Here is a 16157-nt window from a genome sequence, read left to right on the forward strand (position 1 = left end):
GCAACATTAATCTTGAGCCACTTCCGCCCATGGAGCTAGTATAATAAAGAATATTATGTTGCAGCAAGCGCTTGTTTCTAGATTCGGTACACGAAGCAGCCCAAACCTTATTTCGATTAGAGTTAAAGTGCACCACGTATTTCCCATCCTTTTCCCAATCTCTTCTATGTACTGCTATTGGCAAAAGAGTAGTCGGGGGGGTCCAATCAGGGATGGAAACGCTTAGAAAAGGGCGGGAATTTGTGTTTGTAAGTTGATATTCCCCGCCTTCTTTGCACTGCTTTTTTCCCGATTGGTCCGACTAAGCAGTTTGTGTACACATTCAAGCCAATAAGACATTGCAGATTGTCCTCTCCTTCCTCCAAGCACTTTGATTTTCCCCTCCCTGCCCCGAATGGTAGAGTTTAGCAGAGGCTGTATTTCGGGTAGGAAAGTTTTTATCTAAATACCGTTTGACATTTTCCCTGTAATATGTGGCTGGTTGGCTGCTATAGAAGTGAGGCTTCTAGTAGGTTAAAATTAAATTTGGAATAATATTATTGCAAAGAAGAGATTCTTTTGAGATCTTACTTGCTGACTCCGATCGCCTAATTTCAGATGTTTTGTATAGTGACTGATTCTGCTTTCTTGGGGAATTGAGAGAAATTGCTTTTTGCACAGGGTCAGAGGAATAGATTTTTTAAAAAATTGCTTTTGCACATTCTTTGCTTAATCTTATTGGAGACATAGGTCTCCCCCCCCCTTTAATGTTACATTTTACACTTTTTTTGAGGATAGTACACAAAATTTGCAACATTTTTCATTTTAGTGTTATTTAGGCCAGTATTTTTCAACTCTTTGACAACTCTTAAAAGAATTCCCCAGCCAGCTAGACCAGTGATGGCGAACCTTTAGAGACCAAGTGCCCAAACCGCAACCCAAAACCCACTTATTTATCACAAAGTGCCAGGGCCACATCAGCATTGTGGTGCCCTCAGAGGTGGGGGTGCAGGAGGTATGTCTGAGTGCCACCTCTGGCACACATAAATGGGGGGGGGGTGCAAAACTGGGCCATTGTGCTGCAAGGTGCAAAAATGGCTGCCGCTGTGCCACGGGGTGTTGCACCATGCAAGAACAGAGCAGGGCTTGTGAGTATCATGCAGGCACTAACTCTGCCCCATTTGCAGTGCGTGTATGCTCGCGGCCCCCGTGTACATGCATGCATGTAAAATGCTTCCCCCTCCCTTTTCTTCCAGTCCACCAATCAACAATGGTTGGTGACTTTTGCTCTACCACCTCTATTCAAGCTTGCTAGTCAGCCGCTTTGCCTCCTTTATGCTGGGCGGGGCTCCTGCTCCAGGCGGCGGCGGCAGCCTGATAGACTTGCTACTGGCGGCGGTGGTGCGCGTGCCAACAGAGAGGGCTCTGAGTGCCGCCTCTGGCACGCATGCCATAGGTTCGCCACCTCTGAGCTAGAGAATGGCATTTAAATGTCTTACAGCTGGATAGGAACATTCTCAAATTCAGTGTTTTTTTTTTCAAATTTGGCAGCTTCAAGAAGATGGTCATGCTGCCTGGGGGGATTCTGGGAGTTGAAGTCCACAGCATGCTCAGAGTTTTATCTTACTCTTGCTAGATCCTTCAACACTGGGCTTTGATCCTGAAATTATTTTCTGCAGCAGGATCTTCTGGATTGCACCTAGGTAAGAGAGTCCTGAGTGTGATTAAGAGTGATGTTAAGAGCAGCATTGGGTGGTATTTCAAGAGACTGAGAAAATTGTTCTTCTGTGCTCATTCAAATCTAAAGAATTTGAAAATGAATGAATCTGAAATTAAGATCTTCCTTTATTAAAGTATGCTCACAGATTGCTGTAGCTTCAGGTGTCCATGGATGAGTTCTGCCTATTTTTTGCCATATGACAGTCAATATGTAGAGAGGTAGTTAATTCTAATTGTTTAGACCCAGTTTCTGGACTCTGATCCCTGAAGTCATTTGGTGATTGCATTTTGGGCCAACCTTTCTCTCTTAGCTCAGTGTTTCTCAGGTTCAGCAACTTTAAGATGTGTGGACTTCAACTCTCAGAATTCCCCAGCCAGTTTGAGAATAACTTCTAAATGTCTTCCAGCTGGATAGGAACATGCTCAAATTCAGTGTTTTTCCAGCTTGGCAGTTTCAAGATGGTCATGCTGGCTGAGGAATTCTGAGAGTTGAAGTTCACACATCCTGAAGTTAGCACTCAGCAACTTTATTTAGTTAGTTCCAGTTCAGAAACTTATGCAGTTATAGGGAAATATGGTTGTTTTAACCAATGAACTATAGCGAAACAAACGAGAGCTGGAAACAGTGGTTTGATTTTGTCTTACTTTGGTAAACTATAGTTGAAACAGTTTATCCTTGTCAAACTAAGAATTATGAGTAGTTTGGATTTGAAAGAAGATGCTTTTAGTTTCCTCCTCTGGAATGGTCTTGAAGACTGGAAGAAGTTGTGCTATGTCTGAAGCTTGAACAGGCTTGTTCACATTGTGCTAAGCTGAAGTTTAATGTTAAACTAAACCAGAAGGATGATTGTTCTATTAAATTTGTGAGCTGTAGCATCACTTCAGACTGTTCTAAGCAAAATAACAATTGATGTCTTGATTCTGCTGGTTCCCTTCCTGATTCATGTTTTGTTTCTTTAATAAACCACATACATTTGCATTGTGTTTTCAAACAAAGTGATGGCAGCTGGAACAGCCTTGATTTATGATGATGAAATGATCAATCATAAGCTACTATGGGAAGAGTAAGTACAGCTTTTTTTTTTTGGGTTGTTTCATTTAAGAAACCTCTACTTTGCAATAAAAGGGAATTACAGATACAGGTTGTCCTTGAGTTACAACTGTAATTTAGACCAGGAATGCCTGGGTGGGGGAAGGCTTGGAGTTGCAGGAGTTGAGGGAAGAGGGTGCAGCGGATGCAGGTGTGTGTGTGAATGCAGCAAGGCCCAGGGAAGGAAGGCATAGCACGCTGTGCAAGAAGAAGTGGGGGGAGGGGGATTCCAACTTTATACTGTTATATATAAATTGAAAAAGTTTTGGCAAACATTGGAGATTCTGTTATAATATTCTAACCACATTAAGATACATTCCAAGATTCCTAGCAATTTCTGGTTCCTGATTTTGACAGACTAACACAATCTTGAAAACCTGTCAGAGACCCCCTGTACTTCAATTTATACCTAACCCAATTAATATGAAATTGTTTTGTTTTTTTCTCAGACTTTCTACTTTCCCAACGTTCATGTATTTGCTGCAGTTATATAAACATAGAGAAAAGAATGGAACCTTTCGCATTCTTTTAAAGCATTTGAGACAAAATAATTGGAGCAAGTAGAATTTATGCCAGTTTTGTGGTGATTTGAACTCAGCCTATTTCATCTGCATTTAAATAAGATGCCCTGAGAAGCATTGACTGCCTGTCCTTGACAAAAAAAATTCCTTAACTTGGGCTACGTTACAGTGTTTCTCAACCTTGACAATTTTAAGGCATGTGGACTTCAACTCCCAGAATTCCACAGCCAGCATTGCTGGCTGTGGAATTCTGGGAGTTGAAGTCCACATGCCTTAAAATTGTCAAGGTTGAGAAACACTGGGCTACAAGGACCCAGTCATGGTTTTACTTGGCAGGAATACAGAAGTAACTTGTCACTGCCTTCTCCTGAGTTCTTTTTTTGACATCTCAGTCTAGCTTACGATTTCCTGGTGGATGTCTAAATACAAACTAGATCATATTTCTTTCCTTAGCCTTGTAAATATCACTTTCTGAAGTAACATGGTTAGGGGAAGTTGAAGACTACCTAAGCTGAGGTCCTGCCACTCAGGTTTCTTCTGGGCAAGGGACACAATGATGCCTTTTCTGCTGTTAGACAAAGAACAATGGTTGATTCTGTCGGACAGAACTTAGACAATTCCGAGATTTTTTTCTCCAGTAATACTTTTTAGGCACATTGATCAATTAGCTATCAATTCCAGAGTTCCAGATTATTAGTGCATTTCACTGTGTTCCCCACAGCTGTGTTCCAGGAAAGATTTAATAATATACCTGTGGTTCTGAGGAAATGGAGACTTTCTCACCAGTGGTGGGATTCAAATATGTGAACAACCAGTTCTCTGTGTGGATGCTGCTTCCAGAAGTCCATTATGGGCCTGGGCAACAAAAAATTAGCTACCAGTTCTGCCAAAGTGGTACAAATTGGCTGAATCCCACCACTGCTTTCTTACATTTTTTTATTTATGCCAGGATCTAAAGACTGAAATTCTTTTTATAAAAAGACTCGGTGAATCAGATCTCTCTTCCTCGATTCTTCTGTTAGCTAATAAAGATTCTATGCTGCAGCCTTTAAGATTAGATCAAAGGGCAATATGGGAACATTATTAATTGATTATAATCTGTTCTTTTGTTTTATTGCTGATTGGTGTAGTTTCATGATTTATGTTTTATTGCACCATCATAAAATTGTATTTGTTCAGTAACTATTGATAAGGTTTTCTTGTACTCTGTTTATGATGCATGTCGTTGATGTACACACTCCTACTAAATAAGCCTGTTCATTTTATGCTGGTTTTTGCTTCTCAACATTAACAAAGGAATTCTTAATTCCTACCAGATCTGACCCTGCTTAGCTTTCTTCAAGGTCAATTAGGTGCTGCCACCTAGTGTGATATCCTGTTGTTACAAGGACATTTGATCCTTATACGATATGATGTTGTCTTCCCTACAACTTGGAATTTTCTGCTCACCCAAATAAGTACTGGTACCTTGTTCCCTGTTTAGCTTTTTTTTTTTTTTTGAGATCAGCCAGGCTGGCTAGATGATGCTAATGTGCTATGATGCATGTACAGATTTATTACATGCATGAAATATACTAATGAACAATACTGCTGTTTATTTTTATTTATTCAATTTCTATACTGCCCATATTAGTCAATGGAGCATCATGATCAGAAACCTTTATTTTGTATGCTTGTGCATTGTTGCTGCATGTGCAAAAGGAGAGGGGCTTTGATGTTGATACATAAAGCCTTGCTGTGGATACTAATGCATGCTTCAAAAAGAAAATCTGGTCTTGATCTTGCCTTGCGGTGTTTCTTAACCTTGGCTTTAAGATGTGTTGATATCATGGCTGGGGAATTCTGGGAGTTGAAGTCCACACATCTTCAACTTGACAGGGTTGAGAAACGCTGGTCCATTGTTATTATAGAATCAGAGTTAGAAGGGACCTTGGAGGTGGTTTAGTCCAATCCCCTGTCTAAGGAAGGAGTATCACGACAGATTTAATTTCCTTGCTCTTAACAACCAAGGTAGAACTCTTAATGGGGGCTCTTTTGCATCATTCAAACCCCCACTTTAAAAGGGTTTTAGTTAATATCTGAGGTATTTCATTATCAATACTGTAGTAAAGAACACATTCCTTCCTTCGCCAGTTTTTTCTTTCTAGTAATGAAAAAAATCATCTTTCTCAGCTGTAACATAGATTTGTAATGATTTCATTGGGAACTTAAATCTTGCTCTCAATTTTAGCCCAAACTGTGATGTGGAGGTCCCTGAACGGCTTTCTTCCTGCTATGGCCGCCTTCAGCACTATCACCTGATTGAAAGATGCATTTCTGTCTCTGCCAGAGAAGGAACTGAGAGTGAAATCATGCTGATCCACAGGTACGCTCCTAGGGCAGCATCCCTCCACCTCAGCCAGTGTTGGAGAAATTATGAGGGGAAAATTCAGTGCCATGTTTCTTTTACACTTAACAGACATAATTTGTTTTCATAAAGTTCAAGTTAAGTCCTAAACCCCCTAGAAAAGAAATGGTCATTTGCACTGAGAAATACCCCAAATGTCCCACCCCAAATCTGGTAAGAAAATAGCCTATGTTAAATGATACAATTTTTAGTGCCCGTGACATCATGTATGTACAGGTAGTCCTTCAGATACTACCATAATGGAGCCTGCCCAATTTACAGCCCTTTTTGCTGCAGTCTTTAATCAAATCAATGGTTCGCTATATGAGTGGTTTTGCCAAAAAGCAGAAGTGCTGGGTTTTGGCAAAAACCTTGAAAAATTGCTCATGTGACCTTGAGATGCTGCAAACAACTGTAAATGCAGCCATGTTGCCAGGCACCCAAAGTTCGATCACATAAACTTTGAATTCAGATTGTAAGTCTCCTTTTTCAAGTTGGTCATCACTTTAAATGATTGCGAAGTGACTGGTCTAAGTCAGTGACTAGCTGCACTTATGTCATTGTACAAGTTGTACCATTTCTGTGGATGGCATCATGACACGTATGACACCAGTTGCCCTGCCCAAGGACACGTAGGAATAGGTCTGCAACTATCTGTAAACTATCCCCCTACCCAAAAAAGAAAGACTAAGGAGAATTTTTTCCAGTCCACACCATTGAAGACCATTTAGCAGTTCACTGGATGGCCAAGAGATAAAATGATAAATGGGCTATTGGCTCAAATGTTGCCTGTAAAAACATTGCAAAGAGAGTTTTGCAGTATTTCCCCCGGAGCTTTAGTTTCTCATTGGAAAAAACTCCTTGAAAGAGGGAAAACATAAATAACTTATTTCTTTATCTCTCAGCATCTTCATTGCCAGTGTGCATAATTACTACAGAAAGTGACAATATCACAATTGAATCAAAGTTTAAATACTGTTTATTGAATCAAAACTTGAATACATTTGTCCTTTCAATTACATTTTTTGATCCCAGCTCAACTAATTAGAGAAAACATGACTTCCCCATTGATGTAAACAGAGAATTACTAATCTAATTAGTAACTAGATAGTTTCCCAAAAGCTAATAGTATTTTAATTCCAGAAAAAAATTCCAGCATGAATTAGATTGCAGGGGAAGAATTGGGCAAAAAGCAGCAAACAAAATACCAACCTATAGATAAAGAAACTTTTACACTCCACAGTGTAAAACCTTTACACATTTACGCTCTATTTCTATATGCTTCATAAACCTCTCCCAGCATATGCATAAAGATATTCTCTTTATGTTTTGTTTTATAACCTGGAGTTGTTGGATTCTGACTGACTGTTTTTCATCATTTTTGATGTGGATCATTACAATTTAGAAGACAATTTGAGGAGGGGCCCATTTGTTGTTGACTGATTCTTCAACATGGAAGTTTATGTCTAGAACAATGGTTCTCAACCTTTTTAATGCCGCGACCCCAACCGGTCGTAAGTCGAGGACTAAACCAGTCATAAGTCGAGGACTAAACCGGTTGTAAGTCGAGAACTTTCCCTGCCTGGGAGCACCGCGCATGCGTGGTGCCGCCCCCTGCACCAGCCGAGGCGTAGCTGGCAAACGACAGAGATGGAGCAGGCCAACCACCGGCTGGGCCACCAGCTGGCCCAGCCCAAGGGAGGTAAGGCACCTGCCGGAAAAGGAGAAAAAAATGGCGGACAGCCTTGCTTGGCGACCCCCATGAAATGGTCGATCAACCCCAAATGGGGTTGCGACCCATAGGTTGAGAACCGCTGGTCTAGAATCTTAGCATTTTTATTTGAACTTATCTTTTACTGATCATTGTTTCAATCCACCCTAGTATGCTGTGGTATTCCATGTGCATCTGTGTTGAGTTGGACCTTATGTACTAAGACTAAGAATTCATCATATGGGTCACTGAGCTCATTATCCTGATAACTAGAAAAGGTCATTTGCTGGGCAAGCTGCAAAGAGATAACTTCCATTCAGAAGTGGATTCTGCTGAGACCCTAGAAGGAGTGCAGAATAGACCAACAAAATGATATGAGGTCTAGAGGCTAAACCATATGATGAACAATTGAGGGAACTAGATATGTCTGGACTAACAATGATATGCTAGCAGTATTCCAGTACTTGAAGGGCTGTCAAAGAGGGAGTCAATTTATTCTCCAAAGTACCTGAGGTCAGGACAAGAAGTAACCTGTGTAAATTCATTAAAGAGAAATCCAACCTAGAATTAAGACAAAATTTCCTTGACAGTGAAAACAATCAGTGGAACAGCTTGCCTCTGGAGGTTGTGGGTGCTCCATCACTGGAATTTTCAAGAAGAGACTGGACACTATTTGTCCAGAATAGTATAGGATCTCCTGCCGTGGGCAAGGGGTTGAACTAGATACTAGAAGACTTCCAAGGTCCCTTCCAACCCTATTATTCTATGTTCTTCAGCTATATCTTGATTTCTGAATATTTAAATTAGCCTTCCAATGAGTTTTTTCTTGGCTTTTAGGATCTCTTCCTGTTTCCCTTAGCTATGGCACTAGGCCATCTTCCCATCTCTAACTGCTCCCAGATTTTCCACTTTCCATAGTTTCTTAGCATTAGCACTGATGTAAATATAATTACATACTCAGATTAATCCACAAAAAATTGGAAAAAGGGAATATTTGTTAGAATAGAAAGGGGGATGGGTTCAAGGCTGGCATTCATTCTCTGTCTCTTAATCTTGGGAGATTTATTGTTGCCCTGAACTGAGCCATAGTAAGAAATGAAGCACCAGTAAGAAATGTTCTTTTGGATTACTAAGTTCAATGCCTCCTAGACTTAGTGTTTTAAACTTTAAAAAATCCATCCCAATGGATTTGCATTTTACATGCCTGTTCCTGATAAGAGAAATGGTCCCAATATAGTTTTGGCTTAGGGGCAAAATCAATAATCAGCCCAGTTTATATACATATTGGTTCAGCATCTTGTCTGAAATCTCAGTTGGCTTTCCATAGATAGCTGTCCTGTCAGTTTATCTCCAACCAGATTCCTGATTACCAGAGTAATAGAGATAGCAGCATTTGAAACTGGCTCACATCCTATGTTGTCTCTATGGGTGACTGTGTTTTTCTTTTTCTTTTCCAGTATGGATTATGTGGAAATTGTGAAGAGCACTGAGAAAATGGAAAAAGAAGCGCTCCAAAAAGTCTCTGCTGAATATGATGCTGTTTACTTTCATCCAGTATGGAGCATAATCAAGAATTCTTCCTAGATATAATATTCCTTAATCATAAACCTTTTTCTCCAAATCCTGCTGTCCATCAGTGTTGTGGGGCTGCTGTTCTTCAAAATTAAAGCATATTGTTCTTAACTCATGAATATTTCTAAAGGATCCATGGACATCTTGCAGGGGCTGGATCTTGCAAGGATCACATGGTTGCAGCTGTTTTGACTTTTTAGTCTCCCTGTGGAGGCCTGAAAAGGATCTATTGCTTTTGCTACCACCACTAAACCCTTTCCTGATTTACAGATGCTTTTCTTTTTTCTCTATTTCTTAAAATCTCTACCCAAAATTACGTAACTAGAGCAAGATGCTGAACACCACAGTCATTTTATTAATGTTGGAAGAAGGAATCAAATTTAGCCCTGTTAAATAATTTAAAATGGGTTTCCAATGGCCACCCTTAACTTTAAAATGTTTCTACAGGCTCACAGCTCTTACCTTCCTTGGAACTTATCCCCTTCTGACAGGTGGAGGTTTTCTTATGGCTTCTAAGCTTCCTCCAGACCTATCCTTCCGCCTCCCCAAATTCCTGTTTTCTTAGTTCTCCTACTGCTGGGAATATAAAGTGGGAGGAGGTGACTGTTGAGTGCTTCTTTGGATTACAGTTCTAATACCCAATGCCTGGATGAGTGGGGAAATTCAATGTTGTAGAGTGCCAAGCTGTTCCCATCTCTCCAGCCTTCATTCATTCTTCTTGGAAAATACAGTAGAGTCTTTGAATCATGAACTTGTTTTGTTCTTCAGACAACATATCGTTGTGCCAAATTGGCTGTGGGAGCAACACTGCAACTGGTAGATGCTGTGATGTCGGGAAAGACCCGTAATGGCTTGGCTCTAGTAAGGTAACCAAATTGAAATATTCTCTAGGTAAATGTTCTTTGGTACAGTTTATGGTTAGTTGACTCAATCATGCTTCTTTGCAGGCCTCCAGGTCATCATAGTCAAAGAAGTGCAGCCAATGGATTTTGTATCTTCAATAATGTTGCTATTGCAGCAAAATATGCTCAAAGAAAATACGGCCTGCAAAGGTGGAGTATATCTATTTAAAATCACAAATTCTTGAAGATCTTACCTTTTAATGAGCGTTGTGGTTGGTTCATGCAGAATCCTCATTGTTGACTGGGATGTGCATCATGGACAAGGAATTCAATACGCATTTGATGATGACCCAAGGTTTGTCAATTACTTGTTCTTGGAAATGTTGCAGCAACATTTTCATTTCATTTTAGAAATGAATTACCAATGAACTTCAGTAGCAAACAGCAGGTCTCAAGACATTTTGATAGCTTGCACTACACAATTATGTACTGTTGTTTTGGTTTTTAGGCAAATGGTATTAATTTTGCTATAACCTATATTTTATTGTCTGTTTTTATAGCATGGTTGTAAAACTCCCTTCAGTGTTGAACTAAAGTGATAGATGAGGTCTAATACAAAGATAAATAAAGACGAAAACAATTGATTAAAAGTATATGTGTCATTGTCAGATACATTTACAAATTGGTTGGCACTCATACCAACACCCACATTTTTGCGGGAAGCTTAAGTTCAGCAGCATCTTAAAACCATAGCTATACAAAATTAAACTCTTTGAGAACACCCCATATTTAGGTCAGTTTACAGAAAACTAGATAGTGAAAATTCATAGATTTCAGGCTTAATTCAGCTGTTCTCTCCTGGAATAAGCACTGCTGCTTGTTTGCTTGTTTGGTGTCAGCAGCAACTTCATTAAATAGTACTTTGTTCTTGTTAGTATTCTTTATTTTTCCTGGCATCGGTTCGAACACCAGAAATTTTGGCCTTGGCTCAGTGAATCTAATTATGATGCGGTTGGTCAGGGGAAGGGAAGAGGATTCACCATAAATGTTCCTTGGAATCAGGTAAATATTGTTTAATAGCACCATAATACAAATAGATGTTAAGCTCTAGCAATCATGCATTTGATGCAGTTTTGTTTTTAATTCCATACACACACCTTGCGTACATATTTGTGTCAGCTGAGAACTCATTTTGTAATTAGAATAGATTTGTGTTCTCATATACAGCAGATGAATTATGCACAAGGAAGCATGATTTCTGATGGAATACTGTAATTTAACAAAAACTCTTCCTATTCTACTGCTTATATAAGTTTTATTTGTAGCAAGGACTTTTAAGAAAAATAACAAAGTTTTATCATTTTGGTAATATTAATGAGGGCTGCATTTGGGGCAAAAAAAAGTAAAATGCAGACTTTATGTTGTCAGCTGGAACCTAGCACAAATTTTAAAATGTCCATGTAATTTTCCTTCCTGGGGATTTAGAAAACTGCTTGCTGAATACAGTTTAGAATTTGTTGGAGAAGCACAATGCTTTCCAGAGATGATGTCCATTAAGATATTTGTGGCCTAATAGGCCTATATATAATGGCAGTTTGGGGTTGTTTGTTTTCTGTTTTAAAATAATTGCTATTTTATATTATGCTTGGCTTTGCAGGTTGGAATGGGAAATTCAGATTATTTGGCTGCATTTCTTCATGTTTTGCTTCCAATAGCTTTTGAGGTAACTTTTGAATTCTGGACTTTTTTTCCTCCTAATTGCCAATGCTATTTAAAAGTAGAGTACAATATTAAAATATTTTTGTGTACTATCAGAAATAATCTTCAGCTATTTAAAAGCAACAATTTCTTTTTTAAAAAATTATGCTTAAGATTATCTGCAGGAAGAAGGATCCAAAACCAAGACAGCAGCTGTACCACACTCCTGAATTTTTTGCTTCTGTTGGGAGCTCCCCGGTTTTGTTGTTTTGCTACAATTATCCCTGCATAATGAGAGCTGCTAGTTGTTTGGATTTTTTTTTTAAAAAAAGAGAGACTATGAGCCCCTTCACAAATCTTACAACTCCTGAATGTTACTGTACAATTGTGTGAGCCAATTCTCTGACATCTCTGTAATGGTGTGAAAGCAATAGCTCCAGAGATGCTACAGATAGTCCTTGACTTACAACCACAACCTTTAAGCAAGGAGGTTGTTCGGTGAGTTACACCTCAATTTATGACCTGTTTTGCAAGGGCTGTTAAGTGAATCACATGATTGTTAAGCGAATCCTGCTTCCCCATCGACTTCGCTTGTCAGTGGTAGGCTGGGAGCATTGCAAACAGTGATCACATGACCCCAGGATACTGCAACTGTTGTAAATACATGCCAAATTTTGATCACATGACCATGGGGATGCTGCAATGTTCATAGGGGCATAAATTATAGTGAAAAATTTTCACTGTAACTTCAGTCACTAAATGAATGGTTGTAACTCGAGGATTACCTGTAATGAGAATGCCCTTGGTTTTCATTCTTCCCTGTCTGTTTGAGATCCATGGTTTTAAAATGAATGGAAAACCTAGCAGCTTAAACTGACTGGATTGGGACTGAACTGGGAAACAAACAAATGAGCAAGGAATTAAGAATGACAATGTGAGGTCTGAAAGACAATTTTAGTTCTCCATATCCTACATTGGTCAACTGGAAGAAGTATCGGCATGCAAGTTCTTCCTAGCAAAAAAGCAATGCAGGGAACCCTTGTGGGTTGCTTTTAGTCACCGTATTTCAACTGTCTGGGGAATTCTGGGAATTCTGCAAGTTTTAAAATAGCTTGAGGTTGAGGAACACTGCTCAAAGATTTTATGAAAAGTTGGAAAGGGAATAGTAGATCAGAGATCAAATCTTGAATTAATTTAAGAAAGTAGGTGGCTGGACATGCCCTGAAAGGCTTGTTGGAGAATTGAAGAACCTATGACCTTCCAGGTCTTGATGGACTACAACTCACAGCATCTTTATACTGTACACATTATTCTGTAATATGAACTCTGTGTTGATTTTTTTTCCAACTGTAGTTTGATCCAGAACTTGTTTTGGTTTCTGCTGGATATGATTCTGGAATAGGCGATCCTGAGGTAAGCTCTTTTCTAGATACTGTTTCTCCTTTCTCTTTTTTCATCAAAACAGGCAATTTTTTTTTTAAAAAATATCTTTGTTTCTCTTCGTTTTGTTTTTAGGGGCAGATGAAAGCAACTCCAGAATGCTTTTCCCATCTTACTCATTTTCTAATGAATTTAGCTAAAGGAAAGTTGTGTGCAGTTTTAGAGGTATGGATTTTATTAAAATTTGATTTTCAGTTTAATAAATGCTGTCAACTTTTTGAGGTAATTACTGTTCAAATTTTTCTAGGATTATGAATATTTACATATTGACACAAATCTCAGATGCTCACTGGTCTATAAATACAGGTAGTCCTTGACTTATGATATATCACTTAGCAACCATTCGAAGTTCCAATGGACCTACCTGAGGGGTACTTATAACCTGAAATTGAAGTTCCAATGCCCACCCTCCCACCCACCATCATGTGACCTCACTTTGGGTGCAGGCCATACAGGCCATTCCAGAGATCATAAAAATGTGTGAAGTTTTGAAATAATGAGATTTACCCAGGACACTGCAAACAAATACTGCATCCAGTTTTGGTCACCATGATGTAGAAAAGATGTTGAGACTCTAGAAAGAGTACGGAGAAGAGCAACAAAGATGATTAGGGGACTGGAGGCTAAAACATATAAGGAACAGTTGCTGGAATTGAGTATGTCTAGTTTAATGAAGAGAAGGACAAGGGGGGACATGATAGCAGTGTTCCAATATCTCAGGGGTTGCCACAAAGAAGAGGGAGTCAAGCTGTTCTCCAAAGCACCTGAAGGCAAGACAAGAAGCAACAGATGGAAACTAACTAAAGAGAGGACCAACCTAGAACTAAGGAGAAATTTCCTGACAGTTAGAACGATTAACCAGTGGAACAACCTGCCTCCAGAAGCTATGAATGCTCCAACAGTGGAAGTCTTTAAGAAGAGACTGGACAGCCATTTGTCTGAAATGGTATAGGGTTTCTTGCCTGAGCAGGGGGTTGGACTAGATGACTCCAAGGTCTCTTCCAACTTTATTATTATTAGTATTAGTATTTACTTTTCTTTAAAATTATAAATGGGACCTTTCCAAACAATTGCTTCTCACTCCTCAAACATGTAGGTCTTTATTGAAAATATTTCCACAATAACACTTGTTGTTCAGTAAATTTTCCAACAAATTGGAATGCAATGTCTCTTGGCAGTTGTCTTATGTTGCATGTAGTAATAGGTAATATTCAAAATCCTTAATTTATTGTTATTTTGATTTTAATATAGTCCAGATCTCTCTTACAGTCAAGCTTTTACAGCAGGGTGCAAAATTTCTTTCTCAGGACAAAGAAAGTAAATGTTCCATAGCAAAATAATCATAGAAGAAGCTGAAATAAGAATTCCCACAGCAGAGAATAAATGAAAAAGAAAAAAGGGGGGAAAGTTCCCATCTTTTTAAGATTAAAAAATCCAAGGACATATCCAAAAAATAAAATGTTCTTTTAAAAAACTGGTAAAATACAATATCTGATATAAATCAAATCAAGTCACTTTCACTATGAAGAGGAAAACCGTCACACTGCTGACTTCCTTGCAGCGAGAGAGAAAGTATTTTAAAATTCCAAAGTATAATGAAGAAAGTTCACATTTGTAAACCAACAAGGAAGTGTAAAGCACATCAGCATTCAGCCAGGCTGTTAACAATTAAACTTCAAAGCTTCAAAAAGTGATATTAAAAACAGGCACATATAAAAAAATACAGCGACAGGACTGGAATTAACTGGACTGGAATTTCTGTCGATAAGCAATGGCAATCATAAAACAAGTTGTTACATGACTTTATTGCTTAGCAATTGCAGTTATGGTACTTCTGGTTGCCATTGTTAAACAAATCCTGTGCCATTCTTAAGCCCAATATTATGTGGTTGCCATTTGCAACCTGCTGCCAGCTTCCCCATTGACTTTGTTTGTAGAAAGTCAGCAGTGAAGATTGCAAATTGTGATCATATAACTGCAGGATGCTGTAACATCATAATTGCAAGCTGATCCCTAATTTCCTGAATCATGACCATGTGACTGCATGTCCCAAAGGTGCTTTTTCAAGAGGCAACTGGACTTTCTTGTTTTTCTTTGAAGATGTTTTGCTTCTCATCCAAGAAGCTTCTTCAGCTCTGACTGGATGGTGGGGAATGGAAGTATTTATATTTTATAAATCTTTCCATTCCCCACCATCCAGTCAACTGAAGAAGCTTCCTGGATGAGAAGCGAAAGTCTTCAAAGAAAAACAAGAAAGTCCAGTTGCCTCTTGAAAAAGCACCTTTGGGACAACCATGACCTCGATGATTGAGACATGTGACTACATAGATTCTATGACAACTGGAACATTGAACACTGGTCGTAAGTATCATTTGTTGAGTGCCATCATTAATTTGAATTATCACTGAACATGTGGTCCTTAAGTGAAGACCATCAGTATTTTCAATAGGTGATTGCATCAGGTGCTTGGAGACCCGCATACGCTGGTGCCTTATGTATACCACTTGTTTTATTTTCTGATAATATAACATCTGGATGTTGTTGTTTGCTTAATCTTTGCTTGAAATTTCATATGCTCCTTTATATTTTACAACCATTTGTTTTTTTATTCAGGGTGGATATCACTTAAGGTCACTCTCTGAATCAGTCTGCATGACTCTAAAAGCTTTGTTTGGAGATCCTTTACCTCCTTTGTCTGGTGAAATGATGCCATGTTTAAGGTACATGTATGACTATGTCCACGTGTAATAATAACCATGTAATAACCAGAAAGATAGACCTGTATTGACAAGTCATTATAGAGACAAAAGGCCAGTTCTAAACAAGACTGTGGGTGGGACAGTCTTACACTATTATTTCTATTCAGGGGTTAGCAAAAAAGCCAAAATGGTGGTCATGCAATTGAAACCACTATCTGAACTTTTTTTATTCCTTTTGGGCATGTCTGTACAAAGGATTCAGCTATTTAGATCTTTTGAGTCAGGCAACACTGCAAACACCAACATGTACCTAGGTCAGGGATCTTCAACTTGGCCCTTTTATAGCTTGTGGACTTCAATTTGCAGAATTCCTCAGCCAGCGTGCCTGGCTGAGGAATTCTGGGAGTTGAAGTCCACAAGCCATGAAAGGGCCAAGTTTGAAGACCCTTGACCTAGGTCAGGGGTAGGCAACCTCGGCTCTTTTATGTCTCATGGACTGC

The 16157-nt window shown here is 39.0% G+C and overlaps 1 protein-coding gene across 2 annotated transcripts in view; it reads left to right on the forward strand.

Annotated features, from left to right (window-relative positions):
- Positions 1-350: 350 nt before the first annotated feature.
- The window catches only part of HDAC10 (histone deacetylase 10), a 29951-nt gene continuing 14144 nt past the window's right edge, over positions 351-16157 (forward strand). Inside the window, exons 1-12 of one of the 2 annotated variants that reach the window (XM_039338706.1) lie at positions 351-425; positions 1616-1682; positions 5540-5674; positions 8864-8960; positions 9747-9844; positions 9926-10030; positions 10107-10175; positions 10756-10882; positions 11478-11543; positions 12872-12931; positions 13034-13123; positions 15572-15678. In XM_039338706.1, the coding sequence (XP_039194640.1) occupies positions 395-425; positions 1616-1682; positions 5540-5674; positions 8864-8960; positions 9747-9844; positions 9926-10030; positions 10107-10175; positions 10756-10882; positions 11478-11543; positions 12872-12931; positions 13034-13123; positions 15572-15678 (1052 nt within the window). In that variant the 5' untranslated portion in view covers positions 351-394. The remainder of the gene's footprint in view (positions 426-1615; positions 1683-5539; positions 5675-8863; positions 8961-9746; positions 9845-9925; positions 10031-10106; positions 10176-10755; positions 10883-11477; positions 11544-12871; positions 12932-13033; positions 13124-15571; positions 15679-16157) is intronic. The other variant, XM_039338696.1, reaches the window with a different exon arrangement.

This window comes from Crotalus tigris, unplaced genomic scaffold, assembly GCF_016545835.1.
Source record: "Crotalus tigris isolate CLP2741 ecotype Arizona unplaced genomic scaffold, ASM1654583v1 scf7180000017549.6302385, whole genome shotgun sequence".
NCBI classification, from domain to species: Eukaryota; Metazoa; Chordata; class Lepidosauria; order Squamata; family Viperidae; genus Crotalus; species Crotalus tigris.